Source organism: Macrobrachium nipponense, chromosome 22 (genome assembly GCF_015104395.2).
Source record: "Macrobrachium nipponense isolate FS-2020 chromosome 22, ASM1510439v2, whole genome shotgun sequence".
NCBI classification, from domain to species: domain Eukaryota; kingdom Metazoa; phylum Arthropoda; class Malacostraca; order Decapoda; family Palaemonidae; genus Macrobrachium; species Macrobrachium nipponense.
In genome coordinates, this window is record NC_087213.1 from 82,770,857 (window position 1) to 82,798,656 (window position 27,800).

At 37.9% G+C, this 27,800-nt stretch overlaps 1 protein-coding gene across 1 annotated transcript in view; it reads left to right on the plus strand.

The window, feature by feature from the left end:
• LOC135198333 (uncharacterized) overlaps positions 1-27,800 on the plus strand; it is a 204,094-nt gene that overhangs the window by 45,627 nt on the left and 130,667 nt on the right. The window contains exons 4-11 of the mRNA XM_064225904.1: positions 12,792-12,892; positions 13,016-13,113; positions 13,400-13,542; positions 15,683-15,792; positions 19,160-19,254; positions 19,762-19,901; positions 20,066-20,137; positions 23,857-24,028. Coding sequence (XP_064081974.1) covers positions 12,792-12,892; positions 13,016-13,113; positions 13,400-13,542; positions 15,683-15,792; positions 19,160-19,254; positions 19,762-19,901; positions 20,066-20,137; positions 23,857-24,028 — 931 coding nt within the window. The remainder of the gene's footprint in view (positions 1-12,791; positions 12,893-13,015; positions 13,114-13,399; positions 13,543-15,682; positions 15,793-19,159; positions 19,255-19,761; positions 19,902-20,065; positions 20,138-23,856; positions 24,029-27,800) is intronic.

Genomic DNA, 27,800 nt, shown 5'->3' on the forward strand with positions numbered 1-27,800 from the left:
AGGTGTTGTTTTGTTTACAATCGTTACGCAGGCGCGCAAGCGCGAATTTCTTTCTTGCCCCACTAAAAAGTATCGGTGACACATCTCGGAAATTATTTCGTCACTTTGACATAATTTTTGTACAATTTTAGATTAGCCGTTACATGGAGTATTATATATGAAAATGTGCACATTTTTATGTAAAATACAACAAAAAAATACTCATGTTTGTAGCTTTTATCAGTTTTGAGATATTTCCATATAAATAACGATAATTGCCAAAATTTCAACCTTCGGTCAACTTTGACTCTACCGAAATGGTTGAAAAACTCAATTGTAAGCTAACACTCTTATATTTTAGTAATATTCAATCATTTACCTTCATTTTGCAACAAATTGGAAGTCTCTACCACAATATTGCGATTTATGGTGAATTTATGTAAAAACTTTTTCCTTTTGTCCGTGCGGTAACTCTTCCAAAAAAATCATACATGCGATTGTGGTAATGTTTGTACCATTTTAAATTAGCTGTTACATAAAGTTTTATATATGGAAATGTGCGCAATTTCATGCACAATACAACTAAAAACAACCCATGGTTGTAGCTTTTATCAGTTTTGAAATATTTTCATATAAAAAATTATAAGTGACACATTTTCAACTATTGGTCAACTTTGACTCTACCGAAATGGTCAAAAAACGCAATTGTAAGCTAAAACTCTTATATACTAGTAATATTCAATCATTTACCTTAATTTTGCAACAAATTGGAAGTCTCTAGCACAATACTTCGATTTATGGTGAATTTATGAAAAAAAAAAAAATTTTCCTTACGTCCGTGCGGTAACTCTTCCAAAAAAATCATACGTACGATTGTGGTAATGTTTGCACCATTATAATTAGCCGCTACATAAAGTTTTGTATATGAAAATGTGCGCAATTTCATGTATAGTACAACAATAAATAATCAAAGGTTGTAGCTTTTCTCATTTTTGAAATATTTGCATATAAATCACGATAAATAGAAAAAAAAAAACCACGTTTGGTCAAATTTGACTCTACCGAAATGGTCAAAAAACGCAATTGTAAGCTAAAACTCTTACAGTCTAGTAATATTCAGTCATTTATCTTTATCTTGAAACAAATTCGAAGTCTCTAGCAAAATATTTAGAATTATGGTGAATTTAAAAAAAAACTTTCCTTCCCTCTGCGCGCAGATTCTCATCCGCAAATCTCCGAAATGCGTACGTCGCATTCTTGGAATATTTGCTCCATTTCATATTAGGCGTTTCATATAGTTTTATATATGAAAATATGCGCAATTTCATTTAGAATAAAACGAAAAATATTTGAATGTTGTAGCTTTTCTAATTTCCGAAATAATTGCATATAAAAAAAATATATAAAAAAATTCGACATTCGGTCAACTTTAACTCGTCAGATATGTTCAAAAACTGCAATTGTAAGCTAATACTCTTACAGTATAGTAATATTCATTATTTGTCTTTATTTTGAAACAAATTGGAAGTCTGTAGGACAATATTTAGATTTATGGTGAATTTTTGAAAAAAATATTTGTTTATGTCAGCGTGTTACGAATTCATGCATAATTTTGTGATAATATTTTCTCTGTGTTGCTTTTATCGTTTTACAATGTGCTATATACCAAAATGATCGCAATTTAATGTACATTACAACGAAAAAAAATTAACTTGTTACCTTTAACTGTTTTGCGCATAGCGCGATTTGAATACAATTATATATGAAATTTTGTTTTTGCGCTATCACATATCACATTATTTATATATGATAATGATAATTTTTTTCATTTCTGATGATTGCATACTAAACTTCAGGCAATGACAAAAAAGGAGCCAAAAATGAACTCTTAATCTTGAAAACTAAGCGCGGTGTGATTTTTTGAAAAAAATATTTTTTCCGAGACCCCCTCAGCACACGGTAGTCGATTTTTAATATACCCCTTCGGCGTTTAAGGGTTAATAAGTCGATCTTGGAGAAGACCTTGGCGCTGTGGGGGGGGGGGGGGGGGGGGGGGGGGGGGGGTGTGGGGGGGGGGGGGGGGGGGGGGGGGGGGGGGGGGGGGTGGGGGGGGGGGGGGGGGGCAGTGAGGTGCTGAAAGTTTGACAGAGGGAAGCTGTCGGGCATGGTGATGAGGTTTAGGTGCCAGTAGTCACCGCAGGGCCTCCACGTACCATATGCCTTCTTCACCATGTGGAGGGGGACACCCACAGACTCGCTGCCTTTTTACAGATCTCCATCTTCTCCATTTCTTTGAACGCGGTCTTGGCTTCCTGGAGGAGCTTCGGCGGGAGGAGGCGGAACTTGGCGTGTGTCAAGGGGTCCTTGGTGTCAATATGGTGGAAATCACGTGCTTGTGTGCGAAGCTCAGGGTGGAAGACACCCGGAAACTCCTGGAGAAGGGAGGTGTATCTGTGGTGGGAAAGGATGGAGCAGATGGTGGGTGCCCTTGGTCTGGCGAGTGGGCGGGAGAGACAGGTCTCAGTATCAAGAAGGCGCTAGCAGGCCACGTCCACCAAGAGGCCGTGGTGGTCAAGGTGCTGCCTCTGTCATTTTTTGAACGGTAGAAGGAGCAAGGGCGCTCACACTTCTGTGCCTTGCTGCTGAACTGGCGGTGGAAGCAGCACCACCCGCTGTCTGGGAGGGGCTTCGGCGATCGTTGGTATGCTGCACAAACTGTGTCGTCCTGCTGTAGGCTGTTGGCTGACAGAGGAGAGGAGAGTTTTGCAGCTTGGGTGGCAGTAAACAGCGTGAAAGCCCACTGCACCAGACTTTCCATCTCCATGGTCTCAGCATTAGGGATCTGGCTTCAGACTTCAGGTGCGAGCTGGCAAAGGAAGAGTTGGCAGAGGATGCTCACCTCCTGCCTTCATCCTTGGTGGTCCACCTCTGGCAGGAGGACCAGGTCCTGATGCTTGTTCCAGGCCAGTCTGGGGTCCGAGGTGGTCATGGGGTTGACCACAAGATAAAAAATTTGGGCGGCTCACTGGGGAACTGGGATGGAGAAGACCTGGATGAGCTCTCTCTTCAGGCCTTCGTAGGGCAACTCCCCGGTCTGGCTGTGCATCCATGGGGCAAGGCATTTGAAGGCATCCGCTGTGAGGGTCCCAGCAATGACGTATGCCTTGGTGCTGTCCCAGTTGATGCCATGGATCCGCTTGATGTGGTGGGGCTCTGAGGGTGCAGTCAATTGGGGCGCAGGCAAGGGCGTTGAGGAGGACTCGAGCACAAAGAAGGATCGCCTCATAGATCTCGGGGTCAAGGCAGACACAGAGGAGTCAAGTGAATGTGCTGAACTCTCCATCTTCTGTCAGTCTCACGCTTACAGTCGATGAGAAGTTGTGAATGGCGGGATGCCCTTGTGAGTCCACTAATGGCTTTGAGGAGTACCAGAAAACCTACACTAGTCATTGTATGGGTCCGTTAAAGGTTCTCTGAAGGTGAACGGCAGTAATTAGTCCCTTAATGGCAAAGCCAAAACTGCCCGGGTCACCTACTCCTGGGTCACCAATTGTGAGGACTGAGTAAGATGAGGAGGGTGAGTGAACTAACTTTATTCGGCAAATGAGGCTGTACATTAGGCGGTGTGTGGACAGAAGCGTAGTGTCCGTCACACATGTACAAACAAACATAGTCAAAAAGGGGCAGGGCCCCTGCTGTGAATGTGTTTCTTCACAGATGAAAATGCATGAATAAGATTACATAGAGGGAACGGATTCCCGACATATATCCATCAAAAGAAAGGGCGTAAAATGCTCTACATTTTAGTTCCTGGAAGAAAAGAGAGGACATATGGATATACAGATTTTTACAATGGAAGGGCGAACAATCGCCTGAATGTCGTCCTTACAATGGCTCTGTGTCACAGATACGTCATAATTAAAGCACCACTCTTTCGAAATGGTCTGAGTAAGGTAAGAAGTATGTCTTTTTATACTAAGAGTAAACAGTTTAATTAAGCACAGGTGTCAATTTGGTATACTACCATAACTTACAACAATGTAAGAAACACTCTGTACTTTAGTAGCACGAAATCCATACATCGTTTTGCAAGTTGTTTATGAAAAACACTATTTCATGGCCTCTAGAATGCATAGTAGGCTTCAACAAATTCGAGAATGGCCAACAGAATATGGAATTGTCCCCTTGGTTACAAGCCTGCATTTGTGCTACAGCTTACCACTTTGTATACAAGCAAGACTCGTGGTAAGAGCGAGAAAACCCGTGACTAGATTATTTCTATAGATGGTAATAGTTACTTGGCAACACTCATCTCTTGCAGCAGCAAATAGAAGGTTATAGTGTCGAAACCTGAGGTAAAACTAACCGGATTGTCTTTTTGTATTCCCACCTGGAATAGATGTAGATCAAACAAATGAGCTGTAGTGTGGTTCATTAAGTGGAAGAATTACATACAATGAATTATTTGTAAATTAGAAACAATATGAATATCAAGAAAATGGAAGAATTCCAAATTACGCTGGTATGGACATTGCAATGATACCTATACAAAAATAAAAATAATAGAATTATTCATGTTGATAATGCAATCATGGGGACCATGACAAATCCTACTTACCGTCACTGATATCGCTGAAACGTTGGATGGTTACTAAAATCAGTCAATGAATGTCATCGGCAATTGGACAGGGCCACAGTGAAGAGAACTTTTCCCCATATGAAAACTTTTCTTTTTTCTGGGTGAAGTCTTATGACGTCATAGGTAACGTCCCTATTGCGTTCAAAACCCTTGCCTGCTATTTTGATGGCTCTGGCATAGGAAATTCACTTTTGCTCTGGAAATTACCAAAACTATTGAATTTATGCACAAATCATAATTGCAAAAATTAGGTAGGGTTATAAAATGGGTCTGGTAAGTGAAATATCAGTTTCATTACGTTTACCATTATCTTGAATACAGCAGTAATAGCCTATTTGACTTACTAACTTTCACCTTTATTAAAACAGAAAATAGTTGACTTTTTAGCATTGTTCTTGAAGGGAATTTCCTTTAGACAGTTCTCATTGAGAACTGCCATATTTACCATAACTTCAAACACATGGCGTTTTACAAAAACACTGTTTCTACGATAATCTTTACTTAACGAAATCATTTAATTTTCAGTAATTTGTACTTGCTAGGGTTTCAAACACGATTACCAAACTTGTGGCTTAAGTAACAGTTCATAACCATCTCTTATAAATGACGTAAATAAACAAATAATGGAACAGATGCTTTGTGATTGAGCGATTTTACTTTTACATAAAATATGTTAGTTTACCTTTATATAATCGTTTTAGATTTATGTGCAAAAATGAAAATAATAATTCCAGTAATACATTCATACCTTTTGGCAACTAAAAAATTATTTTCCTAATTCTTTTGCTAGTAGGCTCAATCACCTGATCCTAGAAGCAAACATCACCCAATGGAAATGGTGGACGATTGGTTTTTTGTACATATTACAATAATAAAATGGGTCTGGTAAGTGAAATATCAGTTTCATTACGTTTACCATTATCTTGAATACAGCAGTAATAGCCTATTTGACTCTAGGCTTGCCAACCCTCCCGGATTCTCTGGGATTCTCCGTATTCCTTCATATTCTGTCTCCCGGAAAATTTTAAGTAAAATGAAATTATATTCACTGTATGTTTCTAAGATAAAACAACAGCTTTTGCACATATAGCATTCAATAAATGATATATCATTTCATAAGTAATGTATTGCTTTGTGGTGATCTTTTGCTCTTATCCATTAAACACGCATTTAAATTTTGAAAAAATATAACTCAAAAATACAAAGGCAAATGTATTGATGGCGCTGTGAAAGTAGTGTCATATGCATATCCATCCCTGATTCAAATGTGTCTTGTTAAGGAATATTTAGTGTAATGGGGCAGCTATGGAGAAAAAGCACAAGCAGCTTAAGTGTAGAACTGGTGAAATCGGAACTTCAGGTATTCTGTAATTTTCAGCTAAGTGTACAAAAGTTAAAGGACTATTGAAAAATCTCAAAATTCTGTATACAGCTAAAAGTCGAAGTAAATATAAGTTTAGATCATGTATTTTTTCTATAAATACAGGCGACCAGGATGTGTGTTTGAACAATTAAGATGCTATTATATTCATCCGAAATTTACGCTTATGCTTTGGAAATTACCAAGGGGAACTTCGGAGGTTTGTCCTTTGTGTTTCTTTTGGTATTTCCTCTTCTCTTTCGTCCTTTCACTAGCTTATCGGACGAAGATAGGGGCGAGGTCGTTTGATGTTGGTGTTTGAGGGATCTCCTCTCATTTCGGAGGGCGTTGCCCTTGGATGTGAAAGGAGCATCCTTATTTCTTTAAATATTTTCTTTCTTTTACCGGCTAACAGTTGTGATAGTTGATTATAGCAGTAGAAGGTTGGATATCTCTTCGTGTTGACTATCCTAACCTTGGAATTTTACCTGTAGCTAACTCGTAGCATGCTGTGATATTGGTCCTCGATTGCGTGTACTGTTCCCCTGCTGGAAATCATATTCATTTTCCACTGTTATTGTACAGTTTCATCACTGGACAACGCCTTCGCGGCTACCCTGTGATTGTTAACTCTATTTCTGCTGGTAAATGTGCCTCATTCTGTAAAAGAAGTCTTGCAGAATTTTGAGAAGTCGAGGAAGAAGAGATCTCGCCAAGTGTCGTCATCTTCCTCTTCATAATCATCCTATTTTGCTTCAACCTCCACCCCTTCAACTTCTAAGGCTCCCTGCTGAAGAAGGAGAAGGTAATCTCCATCGCCTAAGAAGTCTCGTCACGGGATTTCTAAGGGTCTGCTTCGTTGAACTGAGGAGGCAGTCTGGTCTTTTGCTGGCTCGAGTGTTACTTCGGGAACAGGAACTTTCACACTGTCCCAAGGGTCTAGCGTGTCGGGAGCTGTAGAAGCGTGAACCTCAGTTCACACTTCTGCTGCTAGTCCTAGAGGTTCTGCCGCTAAGACTATTTCCTTGTTGGGAACTCATTTGTGAGATTTCCTGAGTGCATGTAATCTATGGATTCGCGTGCATCAAGAGTCAGGCACTGAATGGAAGAAAGGAGTGAGTCGGTCAGGTGACTCACGCTTTGCTGGTGATTGCTCTAACAGTGATTGCTCAGTACCAAGGGTTGACGTCACTGTCCTGCAGGACCATGCACACGGTGATATTGGTAGGGGCCCCCATTCAGGCCTCTTGAGAGGTTTCAGCGTCAAAGAGGACTTGGACGTGTTGGAGGACAGTACCGGCCCTTGCCAGTGAGATGCATGCATCCAATCCTCCTCACCTATTCCCTCTACTCCCTATGGCTACACCTTGAGGGGCGAGGTGAATAGGAGGGATCCTGAAGAGAGCTCCTCATAGGATTCAGCATCGGGGACTAAGTTCCTGGAAGGATCTTAGGGTCCCACCAGATGAACATCCACGTCGTTGAGGAAGGATCTTCTGTAAATTGCAGAGAGACCTCTCACCATCTCGACATCTGATGTTTAGATTCTTAGGATTCGAACATCTGAAGACTATGTTCTCACTGGCTCTTTCTGTTCTTTGGACGGATTTTAATTCGCAGTCCCCTATGGGTTCTTGCATTTTGGGAGTCTCGAGTGCATATTCTTTTGAATTGTACTCTCATTCTAGTCTTAAATGCTCGCATTTAGGACTGGTTTTTATGCCTGCTCCCCTTTGATATCTACAGGAGTGAAGGAGGGGCCCCCCCACGATGATTGTTTGACAAAATTCAGGGGTCTCACCAAGCACTTAAATTCTATGGAATTTCTAGTACTCTCCTGGTGTTTTGGCCTTTTTTGATCTGCAAACACTCGGGCAAGACAAGAATTCGTGATAATTGTTATTACAATACACATGAATCTCGCTGAATGCTCACATTCCTTGGAATTTCTGGCATTCTCAGAGTGTTATGGTTTTCTATAATTTCCAAACACTCGGGCAGGACAGACATCCCCAGTAACTCCTATTACGAAAATTGGGAGTCTTGCTAAGTGATTAAATTTGGTTTCCAAACACTCGGGCAATGGGTATTCCCAATAATTATTACAATAATTGGGAGTCTCACCGAGCGCCTGGATCCCTTGGTTTTGCTGGCACTCGCTGAGCACTTGGCTTCATCATATTGCCGAGTACCAGGGCAAGACAAGGCTCGCCCAATTATTGTCTTATAAGAGTTGGGTTTTCTTACAATTCTTACAATTCCTAGCGCTCGCCAAGCTCTCACTATCACGAGCGCTTGGATAGGAAGACAAGCCTTTACGAGTACAGATGAGTTTGTTCTTCAGTCTGGTTTCGAGTTATGCAGAGCCTGGTACTGCATGGAACACCTAGGCGAATGGTCAAGTACCGTCCTTGTGTCTTGGACCTTAGGGTCCGAACACGTAGGACAGCAGACGAAGAATCCCTCTTTATTCTTCTTTTTGGAGCTTTGGCCTAGTAGGAGAACAGTTAATTGGGAAGAAGTGATAGTTCTTTGTTGACGATTATCACTCATAATTATGTAGTGGTGATCTGCTCAGCTCACTCGACTCGGTTCGAGCAACCAGCTCTGTTGAGCCAAGTGCTCGGCTTTAACAAACAAATTCTGATCTTGATCAGTGCTGTTCTTTGCCATGAAATAGCACCCTCCCTTCCCATGTTGCAATGAGTTTTTCATGGGGGTCATCCAGTGCTACTGTTTTGGGAACAACCAGTTCAGCTTGAGCTAGTCGTCTTCAGTCTTCTGTATATACACACTCACACACACACACACACACACACACACACACACACACATATATATATATATATATATATATATATATATATATATATTATATATAAATACATATATATATATATTATATATATATATATATATATATATATATATATATATATATATATATATGTGTGTGTGTGTGTGTGTGTGTGTGTGTGTGTGTGTGTGTGTGTGTGTGTATACAGAAGACTGAAGACGACTAGCTCAAGCTGCACTGGTTGTTCCCAAAACAGTAGCACTGGGTATATATATATATATATATATATATATATATATATATATATATATATATATATATATATATATATATATATATATCTATATATATAATATATATATATATATATATATATATATATATATATATATATATATATATATATATATACTAGTCCCACCTAAATTAATCATTGGGTGATTGTGTGATTGAAATAAAAATACACAAACTAGAAACAAACTTCTGGCACTTGACGGAAGATAATAACTGCAGTGGCAATTGGAGATTGGACGGTCAGAGGTGGTGATCCTTGTAGGGGAGCTGAAATGGAACTCAGTGGAGTGCAGACTGCAGGGGAATGTCAGCGAAAGTGGCACTCATAGAAAGGACTGTCAGTGAAGGTGGCACTCATAGGGTGCAGTGTCAACGAAGGTGGCCCTCGTAGATGCGAGGATCAGTGATGGTGATCCTAGTAGTCTGTAGCCTTTGAACAGGCTGTCATACAGACAAAGCTGGGGGAGCGGGCACCCACTAATGTGCGGTGCTCCTAGAGTACGAAGACTATGTGAGGTGCTCACTGGCACTCACGAGTCACAAGCAAAAGTTAAGTGATCAATCTCTCTTTGTGGTTGGCTCAAATGAGCATGTAGGTGTGTCAGCAGCTATGATACTCGCAAGCTTCAAGTGGCACTTCGCAAAGCACGTGGACAGGTGGCACTCTCAAATAGTGCAGGAGCCACACAGGTATGTATCTGGCACTCTCACCAGCACGCTAGCAACAAGGCTTTAGGTGTGTCAGCGGCAATGACACTTGCGTGTAGGCACTGGAAAGTGTGTGGTAGATACTGGCATTCTCACCAGAAAAAAGTTACAAGGCTTGAGGTGTGTCAGCGGCTGTGACACTAATGTGCAGGCACTGTAAAGTGCGTGGATGATACTGGCACTCTCACCAAAAGACAAGCAACAAACCTTGAGGTGTGTCACTGGCACTGACACTCACATGTAGGCACTGGCATTCTCACCAGAAAACAAGCGACAAGGTTTGAGGTGTGTCAGCGACCAAACGACAAGCGACAAGGCTTGTGGTGTGCCAGTGGTGGGGACACTCGTGTGTAGACATTGTAAATTACATGGTAGGTACTAGCACTCTATTCCAGAAAACAAGCAACAAGCTTGAGGTGTGTCAGTATCCGTGACTTGGATGTAGGCACTGTAAAGTGCGTGGGTAAGCACTGGCACTCTCACCATGGGCAAAGACAGGAATAAATGAGGCCTCTACTCGGTGTCATTGGCCAATAACAGCTGGGCTCAAGTTCTCATACACTACGACTGTTACTCTACTTTCTTTATCACAAATTCATATGAGTTTACGGTGGTCTGAGAATTACATATGCTAAGTCTTAACATGTTGATTGTGTCTTTGTAAAATATGTACTGTTTAATGCATCAAGTAAACTGATATGACTCGTTCAAGTAAAAGTGAAATTTTCTTAATGTGTGAGCTCAGTGGCGGAACTAGGTCATAATGGGCCCTGGTGCAAATGATTTGAGTAGGCCTCTATCATGAAATGTAAAATTAATTACCATTACTTGATTTACCAGTAACTAATGCTCATAGATAAATAAAAACACACACATTTATATTTATTTGATTTATGGGTGTATGTATATATACCTGTATATGTGCACCAAAGGGGAATTATTATTGACAAGTGTTTCGTTACCTGGCAGACTCGATCCACTGAACAGCGAGAACCAATGGCTCCAGTGATCGAAGGGGATTTATAATTGATAATGGATTTGTCATTTGGTAGACAAGACCCACCAAACAGCAAGAACCAACTGCATCAGTGACCGAAGAGGACTAATAATTGACGAGGAGTTCTTTGCCTGGCAGGCTCAATCCAACAAACCAAGAACCAACGGCTTCACTGACAAAAGGGGAATTATAATTGATGAGGGGTTCATCACCTGGCAGACACGACCCACTGAATAACAAGAAGCAATGGCTTCAGTGACTGGAGGGATTTATAATTGATAAGGGGTTTGTTATCTGGCAGACACGACCCCCAAACAGAATGAAAATTATGATTGATAAATGGTTCATCAACTGGCAGACATAACCCACGAAACAGCGAGAACTAAAGGCTTCAGTGACTGAAGAGGAATCATAATTAATAAGTTTTTCATCACCTGGCAAACTCGACCCACCGAACAGCGAGATCCAATGGTTTCAGTGACCAAAAAGAATTTGTAATTGATAAAGGGGTTTATCACCTAGCAGACATGACACGCCAAACAGAGAAAACAATGGCTTCAGTGACCGAAGGGGAATATATAATTGATAAATGGTTTTTCATCTCGTAGACCCAAGCTACTGAAAAGGGAGTACCAAAGACTTCAGTTACTGAATGGGAATTGTAATTAATAAGAGGTAAATGTAAATCACTTGGCAGACTCGAGCCACCAAACAGCAAAAACCAACGGCTTCAGTGACTGAAAGGGAATTAAAACTAATATGGGGTTAGTCACTAGGCAGACAACCCTTACCACTTATAATTCCTCTTCAGTCATTGATGAGTTGATTCTCGCTCTTTGGTGGAAAGTGTCTGCCATTTGACGAACCCCTTATCAATTATAAATCTCCATCTTTCACTGAAGTTGCTGGTCCTCATGTCCAGTGGGTTATGTCTGCTAGGTGATGAACCCCTTATGAATTGTAAATCCCCTTCAGTCACTAAAGCTGTTGATTCTCCTGTTCAGTGGGGCATGTCTGCCAGATAATGAACCTCGTAGAAATTATCAATCCCCTTCAGTCACTGAAGCCATTGAGTTTCACTGTTTGGTGGGTCATGTCTGCCAGGTGACGAACCAGGTTATGTGTCTGGTAAACACAACCCAACGAACGGCAAAAAAAGATAACTACAATTTGAATTCCCTTTCAGTAGCCATTGGTTCTTGCTGATCGTTGGGTCGAGTCTTCCAAGTTTAACACTTAATAACTACAATCTCCCTTCAGTCACTGAAGCCTTTAGTTCTCCCTGTTCAGTAGGTTGAGTCTACGAGGTAAAGAACCATTTGCCGCACAATGAGAACCAACAACTTCAGTCAGTGTTCAGTGACCGAAGGTGATTTATAATTGATAAGGGGTTCGTTAACTGGCAGACACCATCCACCAGACGATGAGAACCAACAGCTTCAGTGTTCAGTGACCAAAGTGGATTTATACGTAAATTGATAAGGGGTTTTTCAACTGGCAGACACGATCCACAGGGCAACGAGAACCAACAGCTTCAGTGTTCGGTGACCGAAGGGGATTTATAATTGAAAAGGGGTTTCTTACCTGGTAGACACGATCTACTGAATAGTTAGAGCCAACAGCTTCAAGTGTCACTGAAGTCATAGGCTCTCACTATGTCAGTTTTAACCCCCCTTCGGTATTATTTCCGATGTAAAGCCAATTGGACATTAAACGACAATTATAGATTAATGTCTCTGTACATAAAATGTCATGTTGATGTGATTAAGATTCATATATATATATATATATATATATATATATATATATATATACATATATATATATATATATATATATATATATATATATATATATATATATATATATATATATATATATATGTATATATATATATATATATATATATATACATATATATATATATATATATATATATATATATATATATATATATATATATATATATAGTATGTGTGTGTACGTCTTTATCTAATTATTAATTCTTTTCTTGTAGCTGGTCCTGAATGTGGATCTTTTATACTGCCTAGTGATGCCGAAGGAATCCTTTACTCTGAGAACGACCAGTCAGCGATGGAGTGCTTGACAACAATAGAAGTGAGTAAATGAAGTAGATATTTACACGATTTACTTTTCAAATGTTCGTTTCTCGTGTCAGGATAATATTACTTATAAATTCATATCAAAATTATCAGTTAACGGCTATCATTTAATTTTCAGAGTCCTGTTGGCACAACTATCCAAATGTCATGCCCTCATTTTGACCTGAATCGAAATGGATGCAATAAAGAACAACTCCTCGTGAGGGATACTGCTAGGTAGGTCAGCATTGTTGTATGTATTTTAAATCTGTTGGCGTGAGTTAGATGTAACAAAGCAGCAATTCTTAGTTTTTCCTTTTATAGTTGAGTAAAAAAAGATTATTTCTTAAAATTATTCTTGCTCATATTAATAGAAAATATTCCCTAAAACATGATGACCGTAAGGCTGTAAGTAGGCCAACAACAAAGTTTATGTCAAGCTGAATAATATAATGCTCATGATTCTTTCAGCATTTTTCCATTTTTCTTTTTACCGAGTTCAAATTTCTTGTTTCATTGAAAGTGGCATCGTTTTAAGTGGCTGCAAGAGGGAAGGTATCACGATGACTACCACTTCAAACATGTTGGAGATATTACACACAAGAAAACCAATGCGAGGCAGGCAATGCACTGGAGGCTTCATGTGTACCATAAGTGTTGGAAGAGGTAAAGGAAAACGTTATAATGTTTCTGAAATTTTTCACCTATATTTCTTTTTATTATGACTCCAACTCCTATATCCTCAACTTCTGGCAAGCGTCCTTACTATTTATGAAGGAATTTATCAAGTGAAGATAAAACCAGTTGTGTTACAGTATAAGCAATAATTCCTTGAAAACACAAGTGCTGGGATTTCCCACACTCAACAGTTTTTCCATGGCCGATGTTCTAATGAGAAAGAAGTATAAAGTAATTCCAGAAAACTGCAATAATTGAAACTAAATTTTCAAATGGGGAAGCGTTAAACATTTTCCAACTGTCCAATCTTTTAAGGTCGGCTTTATCATAATTATCTTTGAGAACCTTCGTGGGATTTTGACACCTTGTGTTAATCACTTTTATGCTTATTGTTCAAGATCTTCAAGTAATCCAGTTAATCCCGACGTTGTGCGGAGAAACTACAATTGAACATGATTTGTTATTATTTTGTTTTCTTTATGGTTAAGCATTGTGAAGTACTGGTGGTCAAAATGTAATTCAAGTTACAGATTACGAAATCTGTTTTTAAGCCGCCTAACATCATCATTAATGTTCAGATTAACAAGAATTTTATTTTCAAATCAGAAAGTTGCCGAAAATTGCAGTGTCTAGAGGCTAAGAGCTGAAAGCTCTGATTTTGAGATGGTTGAATTGAACTCGTGGTGAAGGAGTGAAGAGCAGTTATTCAGAGATTAGTAGGTATGGGAACAGCAGAACAAATGCCAATAGGGAGACCCAGAAAAATATGGAAAGAGAAGATAGTTGAAGACCCGGGCATAGTGGGGATTCAGGCCATAAGTGCACGAAGTAGGAACACTGGAGAAGATTCATTTCACATCTAAACTCACATAAAAGTATTTTTAATGACGGTGATGATGAATCAACAGGTTTCTTAAAAGCTTTTGCATATATGCATTCCCATCATTTATGAATGATTATGCAAAACATGATATATTCTCAGGTGAGCAAGAAATTTACTCTCAGTTACTGAGCAACAGGTAGAGCAGAGTTCTGAATCGTGAATATATGTTATGTTTGGTCGTGTATCAAGAGTCGAGCTTGATGATGGAGTCCAAAATAAATACTACCAGCACTATTGTCTTTGGTAGAGTTTGATGAATGGCTGTGATGAACATCTGTAGCATACAGCTGAGAAAATCTGTCCAGAATAAATCAACCATAGCATATTTTCACAGTACATAGGATATAAGATATACAGAAATATAAGCAACATACCATTTGGTATGCTAAACAGAAACTTTGTTACACCAATTATTTATTCGCCAAAGAATAAAAAGCCTATCAATCAGAAAGATAAACTGGATAATCCAGATAAATGAAATATGTCAGTGTGTTCGTTATATCAAACAAAACAGGAAGTATTAATAAGCCTATTGTCATCAAAACGGAATGGTTCTTTGTTGCCTTTGATTAACCAATAGCATTATTGTATGCACGATATCATGTTTTGGGAAACCAGCCGACTTAGAAACCTTAGATTATCAGTGTTTTATAAGTAATGAACCTTATTTGAGACGTTATTCATTCAGAATTATGAACTGCCATATTGTCATCTACTAGCCATAATCTTCCTTATTTCATTGCTTAGTAATTTAATATTTCCTGGTGCGCAAGTTGATGGATGACTGGGGAAGAATGGAGATCTGAATTTATATATCCAATCACAACCAATGAAGTGAAGCAGGGTATCATTTTGAGAATTACAGATATAGATATGAAGTGATCAAATGATGAAAAACATAAAGGATTGGATTGTCTGCAGTGAAGTAGGATAAGAAATCAGTTTTACATTTCAAAACGTTTTCACTGTAAATTGAGTAGATGGTGGGATTCCCGCTAATAACTACATGAAACGTTTTAAAAGAGGAATAGCTGGAAAAAATTGTGAGACAAAAGCAAGATTACTATGGTAGAATATTTGAAGGAATGGAAATGAAGGTTGACAAATGACTTAAACAAAGAAACTTAACAGAAAAAAATAGCAAATTAGAATAGTAGAATTTCTTAGTTTAAGCCATTCCATATGGCTTATACTAAGAAATTCATCGTTAAATCTTCCTTGAAACTGCCATTATCTCTTTTTCAGGCCCGTATGTCACAGGACAGTGTGGGACTTACACCTTAGAGCCAGATCATTTTTCAATATTGTTCTCCAACAACGATGGTGGGAAAAGGCGGTGTAATTACAAAATCGAGGTAGATGTCTTCACTGTTTCGTTCCTGATCGTTCATACAGGGAATTTACTCAAGAAATAAATCAGTTGCACTCTGTAATATGCATCTGTGATTGAGTGATACTATGATTCATTTAGTTAATTGGCGAGTAATAATTTCTGTTGAGTCCTTTGCTGGTTCGGCGTTTTATACCAGAATTGTGTCATCTCTATTCACGAAAAAGGTTACAATGAATGTAATGTTCCAAACTTACTTAATGTTTCGAGTATTAAATCATTAGATTAAACATTTAGTAAAAGTGGCATCTGTAGACTATAATTTTCTTTATTGTTGTATAAATCAATATCCTGTAAGTTTTGAAGATGGGCTTTGTATTATTGTTGTTCAGAAAAGCACTTTTCTTCTTGGAAATAGATGAGATTGGAATTTTCTTGGGACTTTCACGCACTGCTAGACAGGGATTTCTTGGTTGTGTATATTTTTTCACATGGCATTTGATAAAGCCCAGCTGCTCTGTTACTCTGGTATCCTTGTATCCCAGATATTGATGACAGGGTGTTGCTTTAAAGTGTTTTAAAGATCCTTCCAGTATCAGGTGTTCTATGGACTCTTAAATCCCTATATAGGCAACTCACGTTTCTTAGTCATTTTCATTCATTGTCATGTGATGGTTTAGTCACTGAACTCAGATTTTGCCTCAGAAACCTCAAATAAGAGCATCACTTTGGCCTACTTACTTGATTACAAGAAACATATAGGTGCAGAAAGAAAGAAATTTTTTGCGACATCTTATCTGCGTTTACTATAATGGCATTCGATGTAGAAGCATGGCGTAGCTAATACAACTCTGAGGCAAGTAATTTTTGTGATACTCGTATATTGTAATTAGAGGAATCACATATTTCAGCAGAATGTTGAAATTTTGTACATATCTGCATCTGCAATTGCATTTAGTGTGTGGCTTAATGCTTTAATTTGATAGTTTTACACAGTTATTTCTACCATATCAGATGTTGGAACCCTAAAAGTGTCCATTATGAAGATTTTCATTTTTGACAGTGAATTTCATACTAGAAGTGTTGTCGACTCTTTTAAACACTGAATGAAAGGGTGGATTGAGATTGGAAAATGTTTCTTATCAAAATAAAATATCAGAGCAGTTCAAAATAATGTGGTTTCAAATTTTACAGAAAAATTTCATGGATAACCCTCTCTTCCCACTCTCTTCCTTTATTGATTATTTTTGTTTCATTTATAATGTGAATGTCAAGTTAAGTTATAGTTGATAAAGAGATGTCGAACCAGACCACCGAGTCATCCAAATTACCAGACAATTCGAGGCATAACAACAGCAAATCCAAAGTCAGCGAGAATTTTCTGATCGTGAGGTTTACGATAAAATCCTGCATTAGAGAGAAAGTGACAGAAAAACCAAGCTGCCAGTAAAGAGGAGTCTAGCAAGAATACAGTGAAAATCATTGAAGCATCTGATATTTTTGTTCCTATATTTTCTGGAGAAGCTGTGAGGAGGTATTTCCCACAGCTTAAGAAAATTACAAACAAACCAAAAACGACATGACCCAGTAAGGTATACATACACTGTCAAGTGTCTTTCGATAGCTCTTGAGCAACAGAAAAAAGATCAGACTACCAGTTTCGTAAGAAAGCTATAGTAGTCATATGAGTTTGGGCCTGAAGCTTCCAAACATGGAAGTAAAAGGATATAAAATTTATGATGTAAATGAGAGTTACAAAACAAATGCTTAGATTGAAAAAACGGCAGGTATAAATTTTAAAAGGAAACTAAGTTCGTTCATTATTATTATTATTATTATTATTATTATTATTATTATTATTATTATTATTATTATTATTATTATTATTATTATTATTCTACCTAGTCACATTTCTAGACTTACGTGCTTGCCAAAAGGGCTGGTTTTGTTAATGATGAGAAAATTAGAGGAAGTTTAAGAAATTAGACATCTAGGTTGGAAAACACAAGTTAGATCGTCCTAGCAAATCTAGTAACATTTCCAGCCGTGATGCAATGGATCCAGTGTTGACGATGAAAGTCTACAGAATATAGTGTTAACCTTCGAAGAACTGTAAGAATATTGCCAGCTTTGCTTGAAAGTTTACGTTCATTAAAAACTATATCTGACATAACTTGTCCAAGTTAAATCCTTTTTATAAAACAGGTCTTCAGTGAATTTGAGAGTAAGATGTGGAAGCTATATCAGGATATTTGATTTAAGGAAGGTAGATGAATGACCGAAGTATGTGGCAGAAACGCATAATGAATACGAAGGGAAATAGGATGCTCATATCAGAGAATTCTGTGAACATTTCAGTTAGGGTGTAAGCATTGCTCATGTGGTGTTACGATCACTTCAAGTGTCACTACTTCAATAAAGAATGAGTTGCATTCAGTTCAATATGTTAATAGATATCGTCATTTTGAACATTTGCTCGCAGAGTAATGGGGTATATGAAGGTGATATGCCGATCGCTACTGGTTGTGCACTAGTGACTGAAGATAGTAAGACGTTTTAGAGATTGTTAGGAAGGTGAAGATGTTTAGAGAAGAAGAGATTGTATCATAACAGGAGCAATTTAAATATAAGTATCAGCTACGACATTTGTAAGGTGCAGTCTACTGTTTGGTAGCTGACTGGAAACATTGAACTCGTTCAAAGCACCCGATAACAGTAGGATGACGGGGAAAGTGTCCTAGAACAGAAAAGCTTGGAATCCAATATGCAAAGGGGATTAGAAAAGTAGACTCTCTCTCTCTCTCTCTCTCTCTCTCTCTCTCTCTCTCTCTCTCTCTCTCTCTCTCTCTCTCTCTCTTGGTAGCAAGAGGCTCGTTCTGATTCGCTGGCACATAATTGAAAACTTTCGTTTTATCATGAATTGTGCAAAGATAATTTTTATAAGACAAGTACCAAGTTTAGGCCACAAACACTTATTCTAAGACAACTTAGTCTTACAGATGTTTTTTCATGTGTTGATAATTGTGGGTTATAGTGACCTGTCAATTACGTGAAATTATACTTCACCACCTGCTACTTTTCAACTTCCCTGTCTGGTTTTGTTTGTGTCTGCACAGTTAATGGTCTTTTTTTCTATTACCAACACTTTAATTGTGATCGAATATCTGGCTGGCACCTTTAGATTTCTTCTGGGGTATAATATGTCATCAAACCTAAAAAAACGTCGGCCCTATTTCTATCTGTAACACCAGTCGTGTGCTATTTGCAAGATGTTTTGTGCTTCTTGCTTTCTCGGTAAAGGCATGCATCAGTTTCCCATGCTTAATATATTATTCATGCTAACAATGATGTACAATTCCGTGTTTATATATGGCTCTGTCCTTTTATTTCAGGGTGCTACTGACACCAGTTTGCAGCTGATATGTCCAGTATTTGATCTAACGCCTGATTGCAGAAAAGAAAAGTTGATCCTCAAGGATAATGAGAGGTTAGATTACTAAGTATCAACTGGCATTCCGGTGATGTGAATTTATTTTAGTTGTAATAAGTTCAGTCTAAGCTGTTGTAAGATATTTTGCGAAGAACTATAAAATCTATAGATAATTGTTTTATATCAGCATCCAAGTGCATTTTAAATGACATTTTCTAACAAACAGTCTGGTTTGACCATCACCAGTTAGCATACATTTAGTAAATCACATTACAGTTGTAATTTTCATCTGAATCACGCTATCCGCTATTTGCCGCTGTATAATTCGTATTCGAATTAAGAACTGTTATGTTAAACTTACACTGTATGGTGTTGCTTTAAGAATTAGTGGTTCAAAAGAACATAAAACTGCTTTATGACCAATTATTTCAGTAAATACTTTTGTATAATGTAAGAAAAAATAGTAAGGTTACCAAGATGATTCAATAAGTATTTACTGCACCATGTTAGTTTACAAGTTTCGTCTTTAGATTGAAAGCATAATATTATGGTTAACTTCCACAGTCGTGAAAAAACAACTTTCTGTTGGGACGACGAGAAACCAGACAGAAGCGACCTGTCTAATTCAGTAAACTTAGTTCACAAACGTTCACCTCTGAGGAAAAAGTGCTCTGGAGGTTTTCTGTGTTTCGTTGGTGCTACGGGTAAGTTTCAAAACAGAAACGCGTCATTTTTCGTTGAATGGTTCGAGACGTGCTAATATATTTGTGTTGGGCATATGCCATTGTTTTGTTGCCATTATACTTGAAAAATATCTGGATTGCTTATAAGCATTGCCTCTAAAAGGAATTTGCTCTTTGTGCTTCAGGTTCAGAAATTACTGCCCCTCCTCCAGCACCAGGAAGCCCTCCTCCTCCTCCACCCTCGAGGCCATTTTGCAGTATGTACCTATATTGAGTTCATTACCCTAAATTTCTTTTTTTTCATGCCAATTCTGATAAAAGCCTACTTGCTTATCATGCCATGGCAGTAGAAAAGTTCCAACAGTTCCAGCCTTAGTCTAGTGTTTTAAAAAGCAGACCAGATGTTAAGTAGTAAAATTTTACCAAAAGTAGCAGTAGCTTAGGATCACCACTAACTCTAACTACGAAAGGTTGAGGCTTTCCTACAATTAGCGGCGTTGACATGTCTCCCACTTTGCCAAAGGATGTATTTAATCCTGATCCAAAAAGGTACATTTTCAAGATTAACCTCTAGGTTCAGGTTAAACCTGAGAGTGGACATATACTGTCCACTATTTGCTTTTATTCACAAGTGACTTCGTTTTAAAGTAATATATGTCATGTGTATGTATGCTTACGTTTAACGTTTGTATTAGTAATATAATAGGTATATATTTGTATATATATGTACACACATACATATACACATATACACGTGCAAAATTTAATTGAGGATATATATATATATATATATATATATATATATATATATATATATATATATGACTGGTAAAAATGTTCTGTTACAATAGAATTCCATCTAATAAAAAAAAGCCCATAAAACACCAAAATATAGAGAAAAAAGTACTATATTTCAGAGACTGCCGTCTCCCTCTTCAGGTAGATGAATGAAAAAAGTTTACAGAAAAGGTGGTATTTATACCAAGAGGTCCATCCACAGGCAAGCCAATTTAGGTCACCCCCGCTGATAATCTTCCTTTAATCTTCTTAAGCGTTGGTTGAATGAAAACTTGGTCGACGACATCTGAAATCCATGCTCCTTTTGAGATGTTCATTATCTGCCTATCTTTTATTAAGGCCGATTCCATCATTTGACTCTTGTACCGGCAGTTGCTGCTATAAATTACACGTGACAAATTCCAGTTTATTCTATGGTTATGATCATTTATATGGTTGAAAATAGCTGAGCTGTTGTCCATACCTAACAGACCGTTTGTTGTATTAATCTCTGGGGAAGTGATTTACCTGTAAATCCAATGTAAGATTGGTCACAGTCCTGGCATGGGATTTGGTAAACCCAAGTGTCCTTGGGAGATGTCTTTTGTTGGACGTTAATCAGGGATTTGGCTAAGGTGTTTCGCTAAGTAAATGCCAAAGTGTTAGATTTTCCAAGGGTCTGAGTCACCTTCTTAATCGTGTCCAGTAGTGGAATTTTTATTTTATTGTTGGGTGTATCTCTAGTCTTGTCTTTAGGGGGTCGGTTAAAAATTACGTTTGCTTTGTGAATTGCTTTCTCAATTATATAGTCAGGATACTTTAAAGACGAAAGTTGCTTGCGAATTAGTTCAAATTCTTTTTCCAGGAAATCTGGGGAAAAAATTCGTAAGGCTCTTAAGAACAGGTTGCTGGCTACACCTATCTTGATAGCAATATCGGGATAGCTGAAGTAGTGAATGTATGAAAGTGAGAACGTTGGTTTTCTGTATATGGTAATTTGTATTCTGTCGTGTCTCTGATTATTAAAACATCAAGAAAAGGAATTTTGTTCTGTTTCCCATTCAACTTTAAATTTGATGCTGGGCACTAATGCGTTTAATTTTGAGAAGAATTCATTAAAATTGCACCACCTATTATCCCAAAATGTTAGAATATCATCCACAGCATGTTTTTGGGTTTTATTGCATTTATTACTGTAGTTTCAAAGTATTCCATGTACAGATTGGCTAAAACAGGACTTAAAGGACTATCCATACTGCGCCGGAATTTTTGCTTGTAGAATGATTCCCGGAATGAAAATACGTTATTAGATGCACATAATTCAACTAACTTTATTATTTTGTCAAACGCCAATTGGAAATTATCTGAATAGGGGGACACTGGGGTTTACCAAATCCCATGCCAGGACTGTGACCAATCTTACATCGGATTTACAGGTAAATCACTTCCCCAGAGATTAATACAACAAACGGTCAGTTAGGTATGGACGACAGAACTCAGCTATTTTCAACCATATAAATGAACATAACCATAGAATAAACTGGAATTTGTCATGTGTAATTTATAGCAGCAACTGCTGGTACAAGAGTCAAATGATGGAATCGGCCTTAATAAAAGAGAGGCAGGTAATGAACATCTCAAAAGGAGCATGGATTTCAGATACGATCGACAAGGTTTTCATTCAACCAATGCTTGAGAAGATTAAAGTAAGATCATCAGCGGGGGTCACCTAGATTGGCTTGCCTGTGGATGGACCTCTTGGTATAAATACCACCTTTTCCGTAAACTTTTTTCATTCATCTACCTGAAGAGGGAGATAGCAGTCTCTGAAATATAGTACTTTTCTCTCTATATTTTGTACAGCAAGGTCCAAGTAGTATAATGTTTTTATCTCCGTGATTTGCTTTTGTACCGACGAATGTAGGGAGGTGGCAGACAATCATCTTAAAACTCGACCCTCGGCGGTCACTTCCCTTAATCATCCATACACGAGGAAATGGCAGCGCTGATCAAAGATTTTGCCAAATCTACCTAATTGTCACTCTTTTTCCTGAAAAGATTGAACGAGTTTAAGAAAATATGGCAGAAGTGCTAATCACCCTCGAGTCTCAACCTTTTGTAGCCAGAGTATAGTATAGTCATCGTTAATGTTGGCAGTAAACTACCAAGGAACAAAATATGTAGTCTGTAAGTGTGGTATGACTGTGAAGTAGATGAAAGTGGCGATGCATAAAGAACACACTGAAATTTAATTACAAAATCTAATTGCAAAACTGGAGGGGGAATTTTATGTTATATCACAAATTTAGAAAAAAAATTATATATCGCTGTGCCGGCATGACTACATTTCTTGATCATTGTTTTCTAGGTTCTTGATTCTGTGACTGATAGTAAATAAAGCAATACATTTTAATTGTTTCATTTGGCAGTCAGATTTTGGATATTAGAGTGGAGTGGATTATGGGGACTTGCAGTAATTGGCAAAGTGGTTTAGAGAGGGTTTTCATGCAGTGGAGTGTGGTTTGAATGAATATTTATTGAAATATGTTGATTCCTGTCCATGAAAGCTTTAAAAGAAATGAAGAATTTATAGAAATATGTTGAGTCCTGCCCATGTAAGCTTTAAAGGAAACGAAGAATTTATGGTATGTTGATTCCTGTCCATGAAAGCTTTAAAGGAAATTCAGAAGTCCATAAAGCCACAAGTATTCCTATTAATCGTTCATGGGGTACAATAAATGGAAATTGTATGCAACATTGAACAAGATAATAACAAATCAAAATAAACCAAACCAAATGTTTGACTGGGGAATTTACCATATCAAAAGAACAGAAGACACAAGGAATTTGGATCTTCTCAGAATTGGTCACCATCAATTGCTCCATGGATGTCATATGACTAGCTCTCATGATCCAGTCCTGATATGTACGGACTTTAGAATAACACTCACTGCTAAACATTTCAACATTATTTTTATGAATGTCCAAAATATAATCGACAATGAATGTCGACTTTCGGGAACAAATCAATTCTAGAAATATTATTAGATTTTCCTTCATTGTCAATTAACCAACTTGCAAAATCATAAGAACATGTGCGTATACTGATAAAAAAATTGCTAGCTGATTACTTAATCTTCATACATTTACCTACTTGTGGATCGTCCTATCTTATTCAGTCACAATTTTTTTCTTCAAGGTGGCTGTGGGATTGCTGATATATCAGTGTCACGCATCGTTGGAGGACAAGATGCCACAGCTGGAGAATATCCATTTATAGCTCTTATCAAAGTTGGCGGTAGTGTATGTGGCGGCTCACTCATCAAAAAGGACTGGGTGGTCACTGCTGCTCATTGTTTTGTGTTAACTGGGTAAGTCCAATAGCGAAGTATGTGTCAATTAGAAAATAACATAACCAGTATATTTTCTTATACCAAGGTCATAATTTCTCAAGAAATGCATTGCTTTTCAAATGTGTTATCAGGTGTTAAAAAAACTAAATTCTTGTTTGTTTTGTGCATCCATAAAATGTGCAGTGCGTCACTACAAGGAATTTGGAATTTACTACAAGTTTTCATTTTTGCTAGATGTTCTGTTTTATTACACAGAGGGGGAAATCCGTGTTTCAAACACATGTTACTATTTCAACAATCTTGCAAGAGGAGCAAGTTGTCTATTTTTTTTAGTGCTTAGACAATAGTTGAGCTCATATTCAGTTATCAACAACCCGCATCTGCACTGTAATTTAGTATAGTGTCTGAAAGCTTGCCACGTCGGAATTTCATTGTACATTACCTCGATAGCCTTATGTAGGTTGATGGAGTCTTAGTATTCAAGTGTACCCAAGTCCATTATTTATGGACTTGGAATGATACGTTACACAACCGGCCCCCGCCCACATCAGAAACAGGGTTTTTACCTACCCCCGACATCCCATTGGCAAGCGTGTCCTTCCTCAAGTCGGCCTTGACAAAACTTCTCCCTTGGCAACTAGAAAGAATCCTATCTCCCCCACTCTCAGTTCTAAATAAATCCTTTCAACTAACATGTGAAAATTAAATCCCCTTTACAAAACAGAATTCATTCTACAGCCACACCCCCTCCCCCCTTAAAACCGTAAACAAGTTAATAATGGTAACTAGCCATCATGTAAGAAAATTATTAAAAAACACAAGCAAATGAATGACTTCTCACAAACATTACACCATTTAAACAGTAAAGAGACTATCCCCTGTCTCTACACTACAAAAGTTCCCCCTCATTTTTCAATTCCATGGTACAAGTCTCAGTTGGCTATATTCCCACAGCAGCCAAATTCTACTAAGTTCATATATGCACCCATATTTATCCCACATGGCACAAGTGTCATTCATGCTCATTGATGTGAAACATCTATAGAAAAAGAAATATCTCGTATTAATCCTAGACACATTATGCTTTCATACCATCAACATATATGAAAATAAAAAATGGTACAAGATAAAAGTAATGCAATCAGTGACACAAAATAAAAATAGAAAATAATGCAATCAATGTCTATCTTCAAGACTCACCATTCAGGCGACAGTTCAAACCCAAGAGCCCTGGCTATGTCACAGCTCAAAGCAGAATAAAATATCTAAGTTCGAGGCACACAGGTATATACAAACGAACCCACATGCCTCAGTACCTGTCGCGAAAAACCCTCACAATGGGGTTACCAGTGGCCAGATGGTAATGGCAGTATTGGCCTACCCAAAGGAACAGATCTAGGGCTGTCATGAAGGACAATTAAATTAGGAAGAATGGGATTTTACAGAATTTTATTACAAAAAATAAACATTATACTTATAACTACTAACATGATAATTCAAGCAACACCCCTGAAACTTACCACTCAACTTCAAGGAGGACCATGTGGCCCCTAAGAGATTCCCAGACCAACTTTAGCATGAAAATCCAGCCAATACACAAGCAACATTCACTGTGGGTTTGTGGAACAGGATATTACTACTTACGGATATGTTGTGTGGCACAGGGACACAACTCAATAAACACTAACTCAAATAAGCTAAAGAATATATGATGGCAAATGATCTAGCCGGTGACCAGGGACAGAGAGAAACTTTCTGAAGCCTACCTCGATGACATTCAGTGGCGGAAGGAAGCCTCCCAGTGCATTTTAAATGCATTGAGCTACCAGTTAGGTTTTTCTCCATTGCTCTAGATTTGATGCCTGGTCGCGATAGGACATTGCTAGCACAATTAACAGGGTGAAACAATGTACAGGTGAGTCTCCCATTACCCAGACGAAGACAGTTTTCGAACATAGATAAGTATGCTCGTATTTTCAAGGAACCATTGCTCGTTTGCCGCTTATCATGTTTTCTAGAACTTCTGAGTTTGGAACACAGTATATTCAAGTCGAGGAAAGACTGTGCTCTCGTCTTTTCACGATATCTTCCACTCCCTTCAGAAAGGGAGGAACCTGACACAGAAGAGAAGGTCTGACTGGTGAGGTAGCGTGCATGGATACACTGGTCATGGCCTATGCTCCATCACAGTACTAAGATTCAAGTCTACTTCACGATAGCAACTTACTTTCCAACCAGAGTGATCACTAAGCTAACTCATAACACAATATATACAAATTTTTATAATCAAGAAATACCCCAATATATCATTACTCAATTGAGCAACTTATAATCATAAGCAATGCAATCAAATAATGCAACACATCAATAATGCAGTAAGCAATACAATAAGGTAATGCCAAAATTCAATAATGCAATTGGCAATACAATCAGATAATGCAAGACATCAATAATGATGTAAGCAATGCAGTAAAAAAAGCAACACATCAATAATGCAACAGGCAATGCAATCAAATAATGTAACACATGAATAATCTGAAAGCAATGCAGTCAAACAATGCAACGCATCAATAATGCTGCAAGCAATGCAAACAAATAATGCAACACATCAATAATGCTGTATGCAGTGCAATAAAATAATGCAGCACATCAATAATGTAATAGGTAATGCAATCAGACAATGCAAGATATCAATAATTCAGTAAGCAATGCAATCAAATAATGCAACACATCTATAATGTAATAGGCAACACAATCAAGTAATGCTGAAATTCACACAAAGGTAACGTCAATGTTTTAAACATTGTAAAGGATATTACTATTGCAACAGTAAGAGATTCTCTTTGCTGAAGGGTGCGAGTATTTGGCAGCACCTAGTGAATTCCAGCATTACATAAAGTCTCAACAGTTGAACAGCTCATTGCTCCACTCGCAGACACTTGACGGAAAACGTTGGTTTCCACGAGTAAGATGTGGGTTACATAATAGTACACCAAAAGAAAAATAAGACAGTTACATCAATATACATACATATTTACATTCTCAACTGCATCTGCCAACCGCCCTTGCTGGATGCACGAGACGTAAACTCATGAACTGGCCCCCAGACTTTCATGTCGTCTCTTGTCAGCCCTCACTCTTTGAAGTTTGCCTCTGAAAAAAATCAACATCAAAACACCACACTATTTCGTCCCTTACCCACTCCGACATTTTCTATCTCTGCTCAATATCAGCTTTCCTTCTTGGTCTCCTGCCAGCACTGTTCAGTGCATTGTTTATACTGTTTCAAACACTATCTGTTTCATTCACCTCGAGTCTCTCCATCTGTCAAGTTACGCTCTCTTCACTATCTGTCCACTCATTCAGATCTTCTGCTTCCCTGCCGTTCTCTTCCCTACTGGATTCCCTTTTGTCGTGATGGATATTGTTACGATACAGTTTGAGCTTTTGCCTTGTTTATTACTCACTACTCATACCATAATTTATATATATATAAAAACAAGAATGTTTGGAGGTCGCCAGACAGCATAGAGGCACTAAGTAGCTTCATTAAATGTATTTAAAAATTACTTTTATAAATGTAAGAAAATGGGGAGCACAACGGGTATAATAGTATCTATAAATAAAGACAGTTTAACGGCTGAAGCTTGAAGCTGCAATGGGCTTCAATTACACTGCATTATTAGGCTTATACAGATTATTATACTAGTGGACATAGTAATGAAGTCTTTGATAATTACAAATGACTGCAGCTATATTCAGATAACGGTTAAGGCTTAGACATTATCGA